The following is a 16,028-nucleotide window of genomic DNA, read 5'->3' as shown; positions in this document are numbered from 1 at the left end:
AGTTCCCTTTGATTTCCACAAATAAATTTATCTTTCTAAAGCACAGAGCTGATCGTGTCTATATCTTCTGAAAAGCCTTCAGTAAGTCCTCCTTGTTTATTCTTTTAAAAACATTTATTTTAAAAACATTTAAACATACTTACTTCTTAACACCTAGTGTATTAATTGATACTTCTCCTGCCCCATTCCCAGCCAATGCTCCTCTCACCAGTGGATCTAATTACACTTCTACAACCTCTGAAATACAGGCAGTTGTGTCTTTGTCATTTTAATCTGTTTAGTGTTTATCTCATATGGTAGGAGGTAGAGAGAGATTTTTATCTGTCCAACATTAATCCGTGTCCAATTCCAGTTTTTAAGCAATCTATCAAATTCTTGCAGTTTAAAAATGTTGTGTTATTATTTCACATACCAACATACTTGGAACACTTTTCTGGAAGTTTTCTGTTTTTTATCTGCTTCATTATTCTTACATCATTATGTCAGTAGCTTTGTAATAAGTATTAACATCTATTATCCCAAATGTCTATTTATTGCTTTTTTCTTTTCTTTTTCCATTCCCTCATCTTTCTATGTCCTTATAGATATTTAATCAATTTATTAAGCTCATTACTAATCCTCATTTTCTAGAAGAAACAAAATGTTTTAGTGATTCTGACTGGAATTGCAGTCAATTTAGAAGTGGATTTAGGAGGTATTGGCATCTTCTTTTTTAACTGTAAAGTCACAGTTTATTGATTTTTGTGTCTGCCACTTTTATGTCCTCTTGCATATCTGTACCTCATATGTATTAGCCAAGGTGATTTCATGCTGAAAGAATCCAGAAAATCAGGGTTTTTGAAGTACAAGGTACAATGTGTTTTTAAGTGGAATCTGTTATAGTCTAGCTTTAATGTTTATGTTTAACACTGTAGCACTATGGAACCAAAGCCTGATTAGCCTATTATGTGTGGCTGGCTTCTATCCTCTAACACAAAACTCACATGGGATATGCTATAGATGATAAGTCATCTTTGACTCATGTATGGTGTTAGTTTAGCTTCCAAGGAGTTTTATTTATTGATTGAGGTATCTTTCATCTCTCTTTGAATATCTGTAATGCTTTGGTTCTTGTCTTCTGCTGCATTTGATGTTTTCTTCAAGTTGAACATTCTGAGTATAATGATCCCGGTTGCTACTTTTCAGGAAAATGTATTAAATTTAAGTTTGGTAAAGGTACTTTTTTACCAAATCATTCACTCCTGGGCTGATTTTCTCCCAAGGTACTAGTGAGAAGACAGCTGCCTGCACAAGAAGTCTCCAGAATGCAATTCACAAACCCTGGCCCATGAACCATGAACCATTGGAGCAAAAAGGGGTAATATTAGTACTTCTCTGTTTATTCGCCTTAGCTCATAGATTTAGCTGTATATTTTATAATGTAACATATTGAAAAACTGATGAATTAATATAGTTCTATAATTTATAAAGAAAATAATATAAAATGAATACTTGATGTTATGACTGGTAGAGGTATGCAAATATGTTTAGAAACTTCTGCTCTTAGCATACAAAACTCAACTCAAAGTGGATCAAGGACCTAGGAATTATGCCAGAGACCCTGAATCTAATAGAGGAAAAAGTAAGCCTAAGTCTTTATCATGTCAGATTAGGCCCCGACTTCCTTAATGACTCCTAAAGCAAAAGAAATAAAATCAAGAATTAATACATGGGATGGACTCTAAACTAAAAAGCTTTTTCTCAGCAAAAGAAACAATCAATGAGGTGAAGTGAGAGCCTACATTTTGGGAGCAAATTTTTGACACACGCACGACAGGTATTGGCTTCTTTATAATAGTTTCTTCATCATTAATAAGTTTCTCCTTGTATTATCGTAGGCCGTCCGAAACTGTGTTCTTCCTAGAGTTCTCATATATCTTCTTATAAGTTTTGTAAAATAAAAGATTTCATAATACAGTACTCATTATTTTGCATTTTATTTCTGAGATTCTTCATGAATCTGGAAATGCAGACAATACTGAAAAAAAAAAAGCTTCTGATTAGTAAATAAAATAAAAGCTAAAAGGATTGAGTGGGCATTGTGTGTGAGTGCCAAAGATGGAAAGGGTAATGGATAGCTCCAAGTAATAAAAAAATAGAATTTAGAAAGCGATATAGTAAATCAACCAATCAATTGAAATTTGTTTTTTGAGGGTTTCTCCCGGGGTCAAGCCTTTCTTTTTTTTTTTTTAAATTTTTTTTTAATATTTATTTTTTAGTTTGCGGCAGACACAACATCTTTGTTTGTATGTGGTGCTGAGGATTGAACCCGGGCCGCACACATGTCAGGCGAGTGCGCTACCGCTTGAGCCACATCCCCAGCCCAAAGAATTTTAATTTTTTTTTTTTCCGGCGGACACAACATCTTTGTTTGTATGTGGTGCTGAGGATCGAACCTGGGCCGCACGCACACCAGGCGAGCGTGCTACCGCTTCAATTGAAATTTAAAAACACTTTCAGACACAATTTTCATCTAGGCTCCTGTTCTCACCAATTGGGTTGGTGTCTGTAAGTGGCTGTCAATGGACAGTTTTCCTCCATGACCACATTCATCCCTCACCCTTGTTGGCAGATGGCATATGTGCTCATAGAACTTAGGCCAGGTTGGATTGGGCCTGGAGTGAACATGGAGGCCATCACAGCCTGTTCTTGGTTCTTGCAGCTAAACTGTTCATCTGCAGTGGGATAAGGAATTGGCTGATTCTGGCAATTTCTTTATTCCCACTCTGAGATAAAAAGACATAAGATTACAAAAGTGCTGCCAAAGAGACTTCTTCTTTCAACATATCAGAGAACTGGAATTTCTAGTGTAGTTTAAGTAAGAAATCTCTAATTTCATGGGGAATAGAATTCTACAGTTTTATTCTCTTATTCTAGGAAAAATAATAACTCATCACAGAACTTATTTCCTCACCTGGCACTGCTCCTATAGTGAATGTGATTCCACACAGTAAATGTGGCTTTACCGAAAGTGGAGACCTGATCACAGTTCTCACATTTGCATTTTCAGTTACTAAAGAGCTTCCTCCTTTGAGAAATGTGTTCCCAATGGCTGGCACAGATGCCTCAGTGTCTGTAAGAACGGAAGTCCCTTTCCTTTGATGGTATCTCTGAGCAGTTTTAATACAACCGAACACCTAGAAATTTAAAAATAAAGGACTCAATTCTCAGAATACTATTCCTGTTAACTTAGAAAAATAGGACCAGTTGGCCCATCTCTCTTTTTTTCCTGTTCTTACCATTGACAATTTCTTTGGTGCATTCCAAAGATTCCTGCTTCAATGGAAATAGTTTACAAGGTCTGTGTAAGAGGAAACTTACAAAATATCACACGGCACAAAACCTATAGTCAAGGAGTTGAAAGAAACTCAGAAGACCAAACTTCCAGGACAAAGATGTTAAACTCTTGGGCATGTCATGAAGCATAGGAGAAGGCTGAGATTTTTGTAGAAGCTGTGAGCAATGTGATATATAATGAAGGTTGGATCAAGATATTTGGAGGAGGTACAAAGCTCGTAGTTTCTCCCTCTGGTAAGTAACCTTTTTCCTGTTTTTACTCTAGCAATGAAAAATAGATACAGGCTTTGTAGAAGAAAAAAAATGCAATAAACTTTTCCTGACTCTACCAATTTCTTGGCCTCAGGTTAGGAAAAGCAATTTCATAGTTTTGGGATTCTGGATATTGAAACAAAATTACTTTGTACATGATTTCTTCCCTTCCCTGTTAGAAAGCATATTGAATGTGTACATTTAGAATGCACAAACACAGAAATTATAGCCTAGGGCTAGAAATTAAAATTTGGGGAACCATGTCTGTAGACTATTAGTGTAAATATTGTTGCCTCAAGATACTTTTTTTTTGTATAAGGTTTTTGAAGTGAGTCTTTAAAATGGATTTTGACTAATTGCTTCTTCTATATATTATGAGATAAATAATGGTTCAGCTATCTCTAACTAATCTGCAAAATTTAAATTCTTAATTTTAATCTTATGACTAAAGACAGTAAAAATATATGTAATTATTTTAGAACATTACTATGGAGTATAAATTATTCCATCTTCTCATTTCTCTAATCCTTTAGAAGGTAGGCTAAGAATAGTCACAGTTTATGGAGCAATGAGTTCGGTTGCATTGCCTGGAGAAAAACTGGAATTTGCAAGTTCCACAAACCATTTCAGTCCAAGGTGTAGGGAAAGACTCTTCATGGTTTTACATACAAGTTGAGCATCCCTAATCTAAAACTCTGAAATCCAAAAATCTCTGACATTTCTGGTTCCAAGCATTTTATATGAAGAATATCCAATCTGTATTGTATCTGGTGGAAGACTTTGATTAAATGGCCCAGTACCATAACATTAAAGAGTTTCAGGACTTCCCTCCTTGCTTAACAGCCCAGGACAAGAGATTCTGTTATTCTTATTTCATAGATGAAGACACTGAGGCTTATGGTCATTTGTTTTCCTAGTTATAAGATTAGTAACTGTGGTAAAAATCAGGGCTCTAGGACATCCTATTGCATAGGCATTCACTAAAGCTTCAAGATATTATTCTCAGGTTCCTTGTACAGAATGGCAAGCTGTTCTTATAGCATTTCATTCAATTTTATTTCTGCATTATATTTGCCAGAAATACAGAAGCTGGTACGAGCTATTGCAGCTGTACTGACTTTCCTTCCTCAATTGCATGACTCAGAGCTGCCTGGTCACTCATGACAGGATAGCTACAAAAATGCCCACCAGTTAGGGTCTTCTGATGAGCAGCACAGGGTTAATATTCAATGCTCCAGAAACTGCAAGGGAATGTTCAAATCAAAAGGTGCCATCTTTCTACTGTGAATAGCTTAAGAGATCATCAGTAAGTATTCATATTCTGGAACAAATCAAGTCTACTATCAATGGGAATTAGATTTCAAAAAGACATTAAATTATAATTAATCCAGATACCCATCCTTCCATTCATATGAGTCACAAATATAAATCACAGCAAATATGCATTTTAAATGTTCCAATGACATTACTATTATTGTTTCTCTTTGAAAATTAAAGAAATATTAATTAAATCTAAGTTGTACTCCAGACCAAGAACTGATGGACTCCTTTAAAGGAGGAGATTCAAAGCTTCTGGCAAATCCTGAGAAATGATAAAACCAGACTTTACAACAAATGTCATATAAGACAACAGGTATAGCCCAAGCTGCCCAGGGAGAGTGGACTGAGTTCTTAAAATCCTGATACCACTCTAATAAAATCTGATTTTATTAGAGCTTTGTCTCTTTCCGGTGTCAGTTGAGCTGATTTTTATGTATTCGTATAAATACTAACAAAATATTGGTTTCAGGACAGATTCTGGCACAAAATTCTTGGAATTGCTCCTGTGTGGTCATTAATCACAGTGGACAGTCAATTCCTAAGAGGGAGTATCTTCCCTGAGCTTGCATGGGAGATATGAACAAGGAATTTATATTGTTGTGGATCCCCAAGGGATGGAGCTGTAAAACTATGCAGAAAGGCAGAAGAAAAATATAATAAACACATACTATTTTGTAAATGGAAAAAGAATCACACACAATATTTTCAAATACAATATTTTTCATTTTAGAATTAGAAAGGACATCGATGCACCAATCCTTTAGAAGAGATATGAAAAATCAACGGTCCTTTTTTTTTTCTTTTTCTGGATACTAGGGGTTGAACTCAGAGGCGCTTTAACACTGAGCTACATCCTCAACCCTTTTTAATTTTTTTGCTTGAAAACAGGTTCTAAATTGCTTAGGGACTTGCTAAGTTGCTAAGGCTGGCCTTGAACTTGTGATCCTCCTGCCTCAGCTTTCCATGTCTCTGGTATTATAGACATGTGCCACAGTGCTTGACTCAACAATTATTAACAATTATTCTAAGAAATAGAGGGAAGAATCACTATTTCAATGCTGTGGGGCTCATGACATCTAATGTTATGCACAGAAGGGGTCCCTTAGCACATGGGTCAGGCAGGTATCACATAGTGACCTAAGATGGCTTTGAGAACCAGGCTGCCTGCCATTTCTCTGGTCATCTTCTTCCTTTAAGGGCCCAACCAGCAGTTACAAGTCATACTTTGGCATGTACTGAAGGAAGGTTGTTTGAAGCTGAACATTCTGGGGAAAACTGGGAATTCACAATGTGTTGTGCTGCTAGTTGAGAAGAAAGCCAATATTTTGGACGATACAAGGGAAGAGTTTTTACTTACTCACTGCACCTGCTAGCGTGAGCCAGGGCTCCCTTCCATAGTCTTAATGGGGAAGATAAAAGAGATGAGTGAGAAATACACAATTCCTATGATGATGGCTTTGGCAATTCCAGGTATATTGGAGCAAAGTAGACTTCAAACTGAGGACAGAGAAATGACCTTTCCTTTATTGCCTTAAATCTAATTGCAACCCCAAATGCTGAATTCTTATTGAAAAGGGCAAGTCTTGGTCCTTTGAAATTACAATACCATCTTGGAGCACAGTCATAGCTACTGATAACAATGAAGCTGATAATGATAAACCCTTCTCTGCTTCTATGGTATTTTTAATCCAATTGCTTTTTTATGTCTTGTTTCATTTTGGTCTCACTTCAGCACTGGTAGTAATGTTGAATTGCTTTACACTCTCATCATTGTTAATGGATAAATAACCAAACATCTTTCTGGGCACTGTGGCACTTGCCTGTAATCCCAGCAACTCAGGAGGCTGAGGCAGGAGGATAGTGAGTTCAAAGCCAGCCTCAGCAGATTAGCAAGGCACTTAGCAACTCAGCAAGATCCTGTCTCTAAATAAATACAAAAAAGGACTGGGTTGTGGCTCAGTGGGTAACCACCTGGAGGTTCAATCCCTGGTACCAAATAATAATAATAATAAAATAATAATAACCAAAAGCCTTGAAGGTAGTCACTTTGCTCAGTCACAGAACTTGTTATGAGCAATATGAACCAAGACCAGAATCCTGGTCTCTGGTTTCTTAGGAATTCCAGGACATCATGTTGACCCTACAATTTGAAGGACACTAAACTCGTTTAACATTTTTGAAATGGTTGAAAACACTGTGGGATGCTGGTTGGAAAATTTTCGGTGGTGGAACAAAACTCATTGTCACAGGTATGTATTGGAGGACATGTTATTTCCAAGGTAATAGAGGATAGGCAAGGAATGATTAAACTGGAATAGGACTAAGAATGTTTAGAAAAAGAGAGAATGAGATAGAGTTTCAGTAGTAACCTTACAAGAGATTTCAAAAGAAAGTTTTATACTAGAGAACAGGGAACACATTACGCAAATATTTTGATAAGGTTTGACTCTGTGTACATGTAGACTTCTATGAAACACTTACATACAATGTTGGCAATAATATCTTCAAGTACTTGACCCTGAGACCATGTCCACTGTTATAGATTAGCCTTAGATGGGCTCAATAGAGTGGAGACATTGCCTTTACTCATGACTAAGAGTCAGACAAGGGAGTCAACTTTTTGCTCCAAGGCAGACTCGGAGCTTCACCTGCTCCAGATTCATCACTGTTTAGTGGACATGCAGAAACATCCTTTGGTTTCAGTGTCCTAAACCATAAAATGGGATAACAGTATGAACCCAGCAAGATTACATGGGAATTGAAAGAGATAATGTGAATAGAGTTGTTTGCATATTGTTCAATCCATAATTTTTCTGATTCAAATGGAAAGAGAGAACCTTTTCTATGATGGAAAGTTGTTTTTAGTAAAAAACATTTACTGCCAGCAGACATTCTTAAAAGGATTCAGGTATATTTCTAACTGTTCCTATAAAAGATTATCTTAACATTTATTCACAATAAAATTGAATCTGGAGGTACTTGTTTATCTTTTTTTTAAAGAGAGAGAGAGAGAGAGAGAGAGAGAGAGAGAGAGAGAGAGAGAGAGAATTTTTTAAATATTTATTTTCTAGTTTCCGGCAGACACAACATCTTCATCTGTATGTGGTGCTGAGGATCGAATCCAGCGCTGCACACATGCCAGGCGAGCACGCTACCGCTTGAGCCACATCCCCAGCCCTTGTTTATCTTTAGCAGACTTTTTTTTTTTATCACTTGGCAAGAAAAATTACAGTAAAATGTTTCTTAAAATTTTTGTTTTTGTTTTACATGCTTTGAATTTTAATATTTTTATCTTAATAATACTTTTTATCTTAATAATAACTGAATCATCAACATTTATTTATTCTGTATTTTATTGTCAATAAAAAAGGTTTTTACCCTTATTTGTTAGGAAACATTCATACAAAGCTTTTTCCTGACAAATAAGATTCATATAGAAAATAAATTCATACAGAAAATGGTCTATATAAAATCAATTAAATACAGTCTGAAACTTATAAAAATCTGAAATACATATTTAAATATAAAATAACTATACCTCCAGATTTGATGAAGGAAAAACAGAAAGTAGAGAATACTTAAATTCTCAAATAAAGATTCAAAATCTTACTTTCAATAGAAAATGCATGTGACATTTGATAAATTTATACATAATTCATCTTGCTGAATCTTCAAATACAAACAAGTTGGCAATTTAACTCACATTGCATGATGTACAAATTAATATAAATAATTGAATTGAAGAGGTTTTGTCATTTTTTAAAATAATTAAATATATGGTAATTCTTTTATTCGTCATTTAAATAAAATAGAATTGCTGCCATTTTATGCTTCTTGAACAAAAATTGACCATGAAAAACGCTCTTAATAAGTACATTTATAAGGGAAGTTTTAAAGGACCATGTCTTTCAAAGCACAACAAAGGTACTTTTCATTACAATCAAATATTCTATTTAATGCCCAGTTAACTGTTACATTGAGGATGTCACAGAAGTTTGAGATTCATTTTATCCTCAAAAAAACAAAACAAGCTTAGCCAGAGAAAAAAGGCAATACATGGTGGGGTGCTGTGCAGAAATTTTTCAAGTTTAACATTTGAGTTTCAATTTCTGTATTATAATGAATCAGATGTATTCCAATGGACAAATGTATTCTTAAAATGAAAATTAGATTTGTTGATATATGGACTAGTGACCCAAATTATGTAACTATAATATAGAATTTTAAAATCAATCTTATCTTCTACACTATGCTTTTTGAATTAAAAATAAAGCATGTAGTGGAGAAATATATAGTATCTTACTATGTGCACTTAAAAGCAAGATGAACCAAATTAAAATAAGTATATTATAACCCAATTGTATTAACAGCATGTTCAAAAACATAGACATTATAGCTGACTTTTGTGTAAAAGTCAGGAGCTTTAGTCTTTTTCATCTAAAATGAGAAACCAAATTGTTCTTAAGAAATTGCCTGGGGTTAGGGATTTAGGTCAGCAGCAGAGCCCTTGCCTATCTTGATCAAGGCCCTGGATTTGGTCCTGGGCCCTGGAAAAAGAAGAAAAATAGAATTTGCCTGTTGGGTATGCAGGCTTGTAACCCCAATAATTCCAGAGGCTGACACAGAATTTTTCCAAGTTCTGAGCCAGTCTGGGCAACCTACTGAGACCCTGTCTTAAAATAAAAGGTAAGATTGGGTGTGATGTCACATACCTGTAATCCCAATGGCTTGGGAGGCTGAGGCAGGAGGATCAATAGTTCAAAGACAGCCTCAGCAAAAGCAAGGCACTAAGCAACTCAGAGAGATCCTGTCTCTAAATAAATACAAAACAGGGCTGGGATATGGCTCAGTGGTTGAGTGCCCCTGAGTTCAATCCCTGGTACTCCTCAAATAAATAAATAAATAATAGTACTGGGGATCTGGGCATGGTATGGAGTGATCCCAGTGGCTTGGGAGGCTGAGGCTGGGGATCATGAGTTTAAAGCCAGTCCTAGTAACTTAGTGAGGACCTGAGCTACTTAGTAACCCTGTCTCAAAATAAAATATAAAAAGAAGGGGGGGATGGCTGTGGTTATGGCTCAGTGATTAAGTGCCCCTGGGTTCAGCCTCCAGAACTGAAAATAAAAAAGAAATAGAAAGGAAGGAAAAGGAAAGAAATGGCCTTGAATTATTATGCTCACTTCAACTAGCCCAAAGTGCAAAGCATTTGAGTTTCAATTGAAAATCAATTAGAAAGCCAACATCTATCATTTTAGTCAATAGGTTAAAAATAATTATATAACAAATTCACATTCCAGACACACATGATATACCATTGTAAACACATGATGCTTTGGTTGATATTTTGACATTATATTTGCAAGAAACTCTAGAATCACAAATTTTACATTATACCAATTACATTACATGCCTTATTCAGCAGATTAAGATAAATAGAATAATGGAGCTTCAAAACAGTTAAATAGCATGCAGATTAAATGTGAATTTGGGGAAAAATACTGAGAGGCACATATGGATATGCAGATATGTATAGACTCTCCCAATTTATATTAAAGAACATATGAAAAATATTCTTGGTATCTTCCTAGTCACACTGAACTTCAAATGAAAGCACAAAATAAAATGAACATCTTGGAATCTTTTTTAAAGCAAAACAAAATCAGATAAGCACATCAGTTGATAAGATTAAGCACAAGATCATTTCTGAAAATAAGCAGTAAATTGTTTAATAAAAGGTACAACAATGTTGCTATTTTGCTTCTAAATTCAAGACAGTATGAATAATTTGGAGATGCAACTTTAAATACTGCCTAACCCAAAACTTGAAGTAGTTCAGATGTGAAAGTGAAATGTTATGTAGCTAGTTAGACATCAACTAGAACTCCAGGGACTTCAGAACTGGACATGGGATCTGTCTTTGAAACTAAGAGATCAACTTGATAGATTGAAAGTATAAATGAAAGTATAAACTCATTAAAACTAATTATTGTATATTGTTCACAAAAAGAGGGAAAAAGAAGAAGAAGAAAAAAGAAAATCTACATCCTGATGTTTACTCTTGTAAGAAATAACATAAATAGGATGCATTCTAGAATCAGCTAAATGAAGTCTAGGTTGCACAGAACCAAATATCATGAGAATGTGAGCTACTTGGCCAGTGAGCACAAGTGATAAAGGATGGGCAAGGGAAGCACTTTAGAAGTAACACAGACTCATCTGCAGACAGATCACTACAGCAGCCTGGTCTCCTTTCCCTCCCTGTCATCTGCCATGAAAACATGCACCACTCCAAGAAATCAAAAAAAGTAAGTGGTTTCATGAGTGTTGGTAGCTTGGTGAGGAACAGTTAAATGTCATTCCCTTCTTAGCATGAGAAGAAAGGAGGAAGGCCAGATTTGCCTCCAGGTTTTGCCATTTCATAACTCTTATTTTGGGAAGTTACTTAATCTCTTGAAACTCTCTCCATATCTGTAAATAAGGACAATAGTAAATACTTCACAACCTAGGTGGGAATGAAAGACCAGCTTGGGCACTAATTCAATGGCAACTCTTCTTCCTATTACTATGCACTAGGTTTTTCCAAACTATGTAATTTTTCTGTTTCTCTAGTAATTCTTTTTATTTATATTTATATTCCATTTTCTCCACAGATAAAAGCTCTGATGTAGACATTTCCCCCAAGCCCACAATTTTTCTTCCTTCGGTTGCTGAAATAAATTTCCATGAGGCTGGGACCCATCTTTGTCTTCTTGAGAACTTTTTCCCTGATGTTATTAAGGTATTTTGGAAAGAAAAGGATGGTGATGGGATTCTGGAAGACCAGCAGGGAAACACTGTGAAGACTGATGACACATACATGAAGATGAGCTGGCTAACTGTGACTGGAGAGTCAATGGATAAAGAGCACAGGTGTATCGTCAAACACGAGAATAATAAAGGTGGAGTTGATCAAGAGATTCTCTTTCCTGCTATAAATAAAGGTATGTATGTTTAAATATAAATATGAACTTTATAAATGTTAATGCTTTTTCCTTGAAAACTTTTGTTTTTCTTATATTCGAGATTGGGCCTCACTATTGCCCAGGCTTGTCTTGAACTTGTCACCTTCCTCACTCAATCTCTGTAGATGTGACTACAGGTGCCTGCCACATTGCCCAGCTTTAGAAATCTTGTTTGAAAAAGAGTTATTACATTTTTTATGATATATCAATGTAAAATTATATAAATTCTTCTTAAATATCATTACATTTAATGGTAGCACATGCCCTGTTATTTTACCATTTAATTAGAGTGACTTAGTCTTTGGGAAAAAAAAAAGAGAAATTTTTCCAAAGCTTTCTCAGCCTTTGTTTTTTTTTTTTTCATGCAAAATATTAAGATCACATGATTTTATTTTTTTTAAGAATTGTTAAATGGTTTGTAGGAAACAACAAGGCCAACATATAACCCGATGATGGATCCCTTGCCAAGGATGTGAGAGGCCCTGGTTCCATCTACAGCACTGCAAACAAAACCAAAAATGAAATAAAACAAAACTACAAACAACATACTCTAAAGCATCTAGCAATTTAGTATATGATAATGCTAAAAGGAGTTTCCACAATTGATGACTTTGGAAAGTAAGAATAGTCCTGCGTGTTAAACGGCTATCCAAATGGCTCAAAGTGGTCGTGGAAATGAATCATTCTTAGACTATTCCCTGTGGCTAACAGCCCTTTTAAATCAGTGAAAGGAACATAGAGCAGAACATGCAAAGAACTTTGCCATGCAAGGTCCAGATTTTCCAAGTAAGACTTCATCCTCTGGGACCCTTAGATTTTGCAATAAGTGAGGTCTGCACAGTTGTCCTAAGATATGCATGATTTGGAATAATATGGCTTCTTTCTATTGTAGGTTATCTTGAACATTATATTACATTTGTGGTAAAAAAGAGAAAAAAATATCTTGCATGAACTTCTACTTTTTCAAGACTAGAAAAATTATATATGAATGATATCTATTTAATTACAGCCTGAGACCAATTATTTCTATAATTGTGGGGCTCAGATTTTTAATGTCTTCCTGTCTCTCCATGGAACTGATTATACATATTTATGATTTATGCATAAACCTATATCTATCTATACAAACACTTATGCTCCCACTGTCAAATATTGGATATGAGTAATTGACCAGTACTTGCTCTCATTTCTGCCAGGTGTCACCAGGACTGAAGCTTGCTCTAAAGATGAAATCAGTAAGTTTTAGTGTATTTTTTTATCATGTCGTGCTTTAGCATTTTTCCCTTTTGTACTTCCCTGGTTTTAGGTAGAAAAAAACAGATGATTGGATGTTATAGAATAGATTGAGTGATATATTAAATTAATTCATCATTTCTAGACAATACATTATCACAGTCAACTAGTGATTTGGGGAGGAAATGATTTAAATGAAAGTTACAGTAACATGCTCTGAACTATTTCAACAAAAAGATTTTTATTATTTCAAATGATTTGGAAAAACGTGATATCAAGTTATTTCTAGTTTTTTTAAGGGTTCATGTTATTTCTAGTTTTTTTAAAATAAAGTTTTAGATTGGTGTTAATAAAGTAAAGCGGCACTTAATGCTTTTTGTGTAGAAGTTCTTGGACTGTGTTCTGTGTGCCTCCTCATAATATTCCTATCAAGTGGTATGATAGTTCTTCCAATTTTACAGATGAAAATGATCAGCTAAAATTAATTATGTAATTTGCACATGCCATACTGCCAGACCCTGAGTTTCAACTCATGCCTTCAAATGAAGATTTACTCAGTTTTCTATTCTTCCTCTAAGATAGAGTCTCAGAGCAAGAAATTCCAAAGCCTTGATCCTGAGGCAGGACGGACACATGGTGGGGGTGGGAAGTGCATGGGCCTCAGAGTACCACAGACCCCCGACTGTTCCCCTTGTTCTCACAACCATCAGCTGTATCCACCTGGGTGAGGGACTTCTGCTTTGTAATACTTTGCTTATCTGCCAATAGAGAATAACTATGCCAGACTCACTTACATTGAATGTGAATGTGTAGCAAAATTTATCTTTATCAAACTGAAAATAAGTACGAGTTTATGGCCCCTTTCTCCCTTCATATGCACACAGAAGGTGGCTGAAGGCATTGGCTCCAGCCCTGCTCACCTTATCTCTGTTCCCAGTATCCCTTGGAATGGACCTTAGCTGGCACACAGGCAAGGAGAGGCTGGAACCCACACCTGACCAAGGGCCCAGAGATGTGAACACATTTCTTGAGATCTCTTTGTACTCTCAGGGTCAACGATTCTTGAGGTCTGATTCTATGAAGATGGAACATGTATGTGGAATTTTCCACAGGAAGAGACTTGTCCTTGTGGCTCATTGATTAACTACTGTGGCCCACTGTCAGTATCTTTAATTGTTACATGATGTCATATATTTCTTGTAAAACTTCAAAGGATATCATGTGTCATTATCCCCCAAATATTAGAGTATCAACAAGAGACATTCAGAAAAGAAAGATGAGTGTGCCCCAACAACCTAATATTTTCAGAAATTTTGCACAAAAACTTTCTTTTTATTTTTCATAGTGTACTCTTTTTCTAAAATCTCCCACGTTGCACAATGGTGAATTCCACAAAACTCCACTGATTAGTCCCTCTAATAGTCTTATTACATCCATGCATAACCTGCAATGTCTCATATGCTTCGAAAGCAGAAACTCAGATTTATACTTAGGATTAAACTTTTGATGTCTAGGTAGTTTTTTGCCTTTGGAAATGTGGAATCACAGAGTAGATAAGAATGTCTTCTTTAAAAGTCATATTGTTGGGGTCAAAATCAGGGACTATCACTTAATAAAAGCATAACATCAGGAAAATTACTTATATCCATACTCTCAGATCATTAGTTTGTAGATGGGAATGAAGCTATTTTTTTCTTTCTCTCAGAGGTTTTTTTAAAGACTAAAACTTTACATGAAAAGCTCTCAGAATACTGCTTGGCATTTGGTTAGTAGTTAATGAATATGATCAACTATTTTTACTTAGAGACATATTGGAGGTGAAGAAAATCTAAAACCTAGTTATCACACATGCATAATATCACACATAATATTAAAATATTAAATATTAAAAATGAATCTTACTTTTTGGCATTGGGAAGGTTCTAAGTTGAGTATGGCAGAGGCTGTTAACGGACTTGACTTGCAAGCTGAACCTTGCTGTTGGTGTTTTGGGTAGAAGTGGTAGATGTTAGCCTTTGGGGTTTGGTGGGGGTAGTGTCACTTCAGTGTAGGTCACCAAAAACAAACATCTGTGGCACCCTACCTCAAGAGGTTTTTTTGTTTTTTTCATGTGAAAGAACAGGCAAAATTAATTGTATGACTTCTCTTAGATACACTGAGGCTGCAGCTCACAAACACCTCTGCCTACTGGACCTTCCTCCTCCTGCTTCTCAAGAGTGTGGTCTACTTGGCCATCGTCACCTTCCATCTGTTAAGAAGAACAGCTGTCTGCAGCAATCTGAAGAGCTCCTAACAGACAGCAGCACAACAGGATAGTATTGTGTTTTTTGTTTATTGTCCCAGAAAGTGTCTGCTGAGGACCTGGCTGGGCTTGCTTGCTGAGCATGGACTCATTAATTTCTTGTGTGTATTATTCTGTCCTCATTGCAGAAGATTTCAAATTCATCCATGAACTCAGAAACTTCATGCTGTAATAACAAAGAGCAACCTATTATAACCCCTAGTGCCTCTGTCTCCATATTCTCCATCAACTTCTCCAGACATCCCAAATCATGGCAACCTTGTTGGGGACAGAGTGCCTCTTCTAGTCATAGCCCTTAGTGCCCTTTAAGCAGAGCCCATCTTTAAGATGGTCTTCCATTCTAAACACTCTAAAGCAGCTCTCTTTGCTACTTTATTCTGTACTTTTCTTTTCACAACAGATACAATAAATTTTTAAATATCAAATGTCTACTTTTGTACATGCATATTTTAATTTTGATGAAAATGAATGGAAAGTCCAAGGTGAGAAACAGAGGATGACTTAGCCATGACTTCAAGCCTAGGTTGTTAACAAGAGTCCAACACCACATGTCCAATTCTGCCCTTGCGATGATGGTGGTTATG

The 16,028-nt window shown here is 35.7% G+C and overlaps 1 gene segment (V, D, J or C); it reads left to right on the top strand.

The window, feature by feature from the left end:
• The first annotated feature begins 3,320 nt into the window (after window positions 1-3,320).
• LOC114096133 (T-cell receptor gamma chain C region DFL12-like) lies at window positions 3,321-15,873 on the top strand. The segment is given in 5 exon segments: window positions 3,321-3,338; window positions 3,468-3,570; window positions 11,559-11,888; window positions 13,106-13,144; window positions 15,293-15,873. Coding segments are annotated over 5 exon segments (633 nt in total).
• The last annotated feature ends 155 nt before the right edge of the window (window positions 15,874-16,028 follow it).

The sequence above is a fragment of the Marmota flaviventris genome, chromosome 1 (genome assembly GCF_047511675.1).
Source record: "Marmota flaviventris isolate mMarFla1 chromosome 1, mMarFla1.hap1, whole genome shotgun sequence".
NCBI classification, from domain to species: Eukaryota; Metazoa; Chordata; class Mammalia; order Rodentia; family Sciuridae; genus Marmota; species Marmota flaviventris.
The sequence above is the reverse complement of the archived record's forward strand: the minus strand, read 5'-3'. Positions and strand labels throughout refer to the sequence as shown.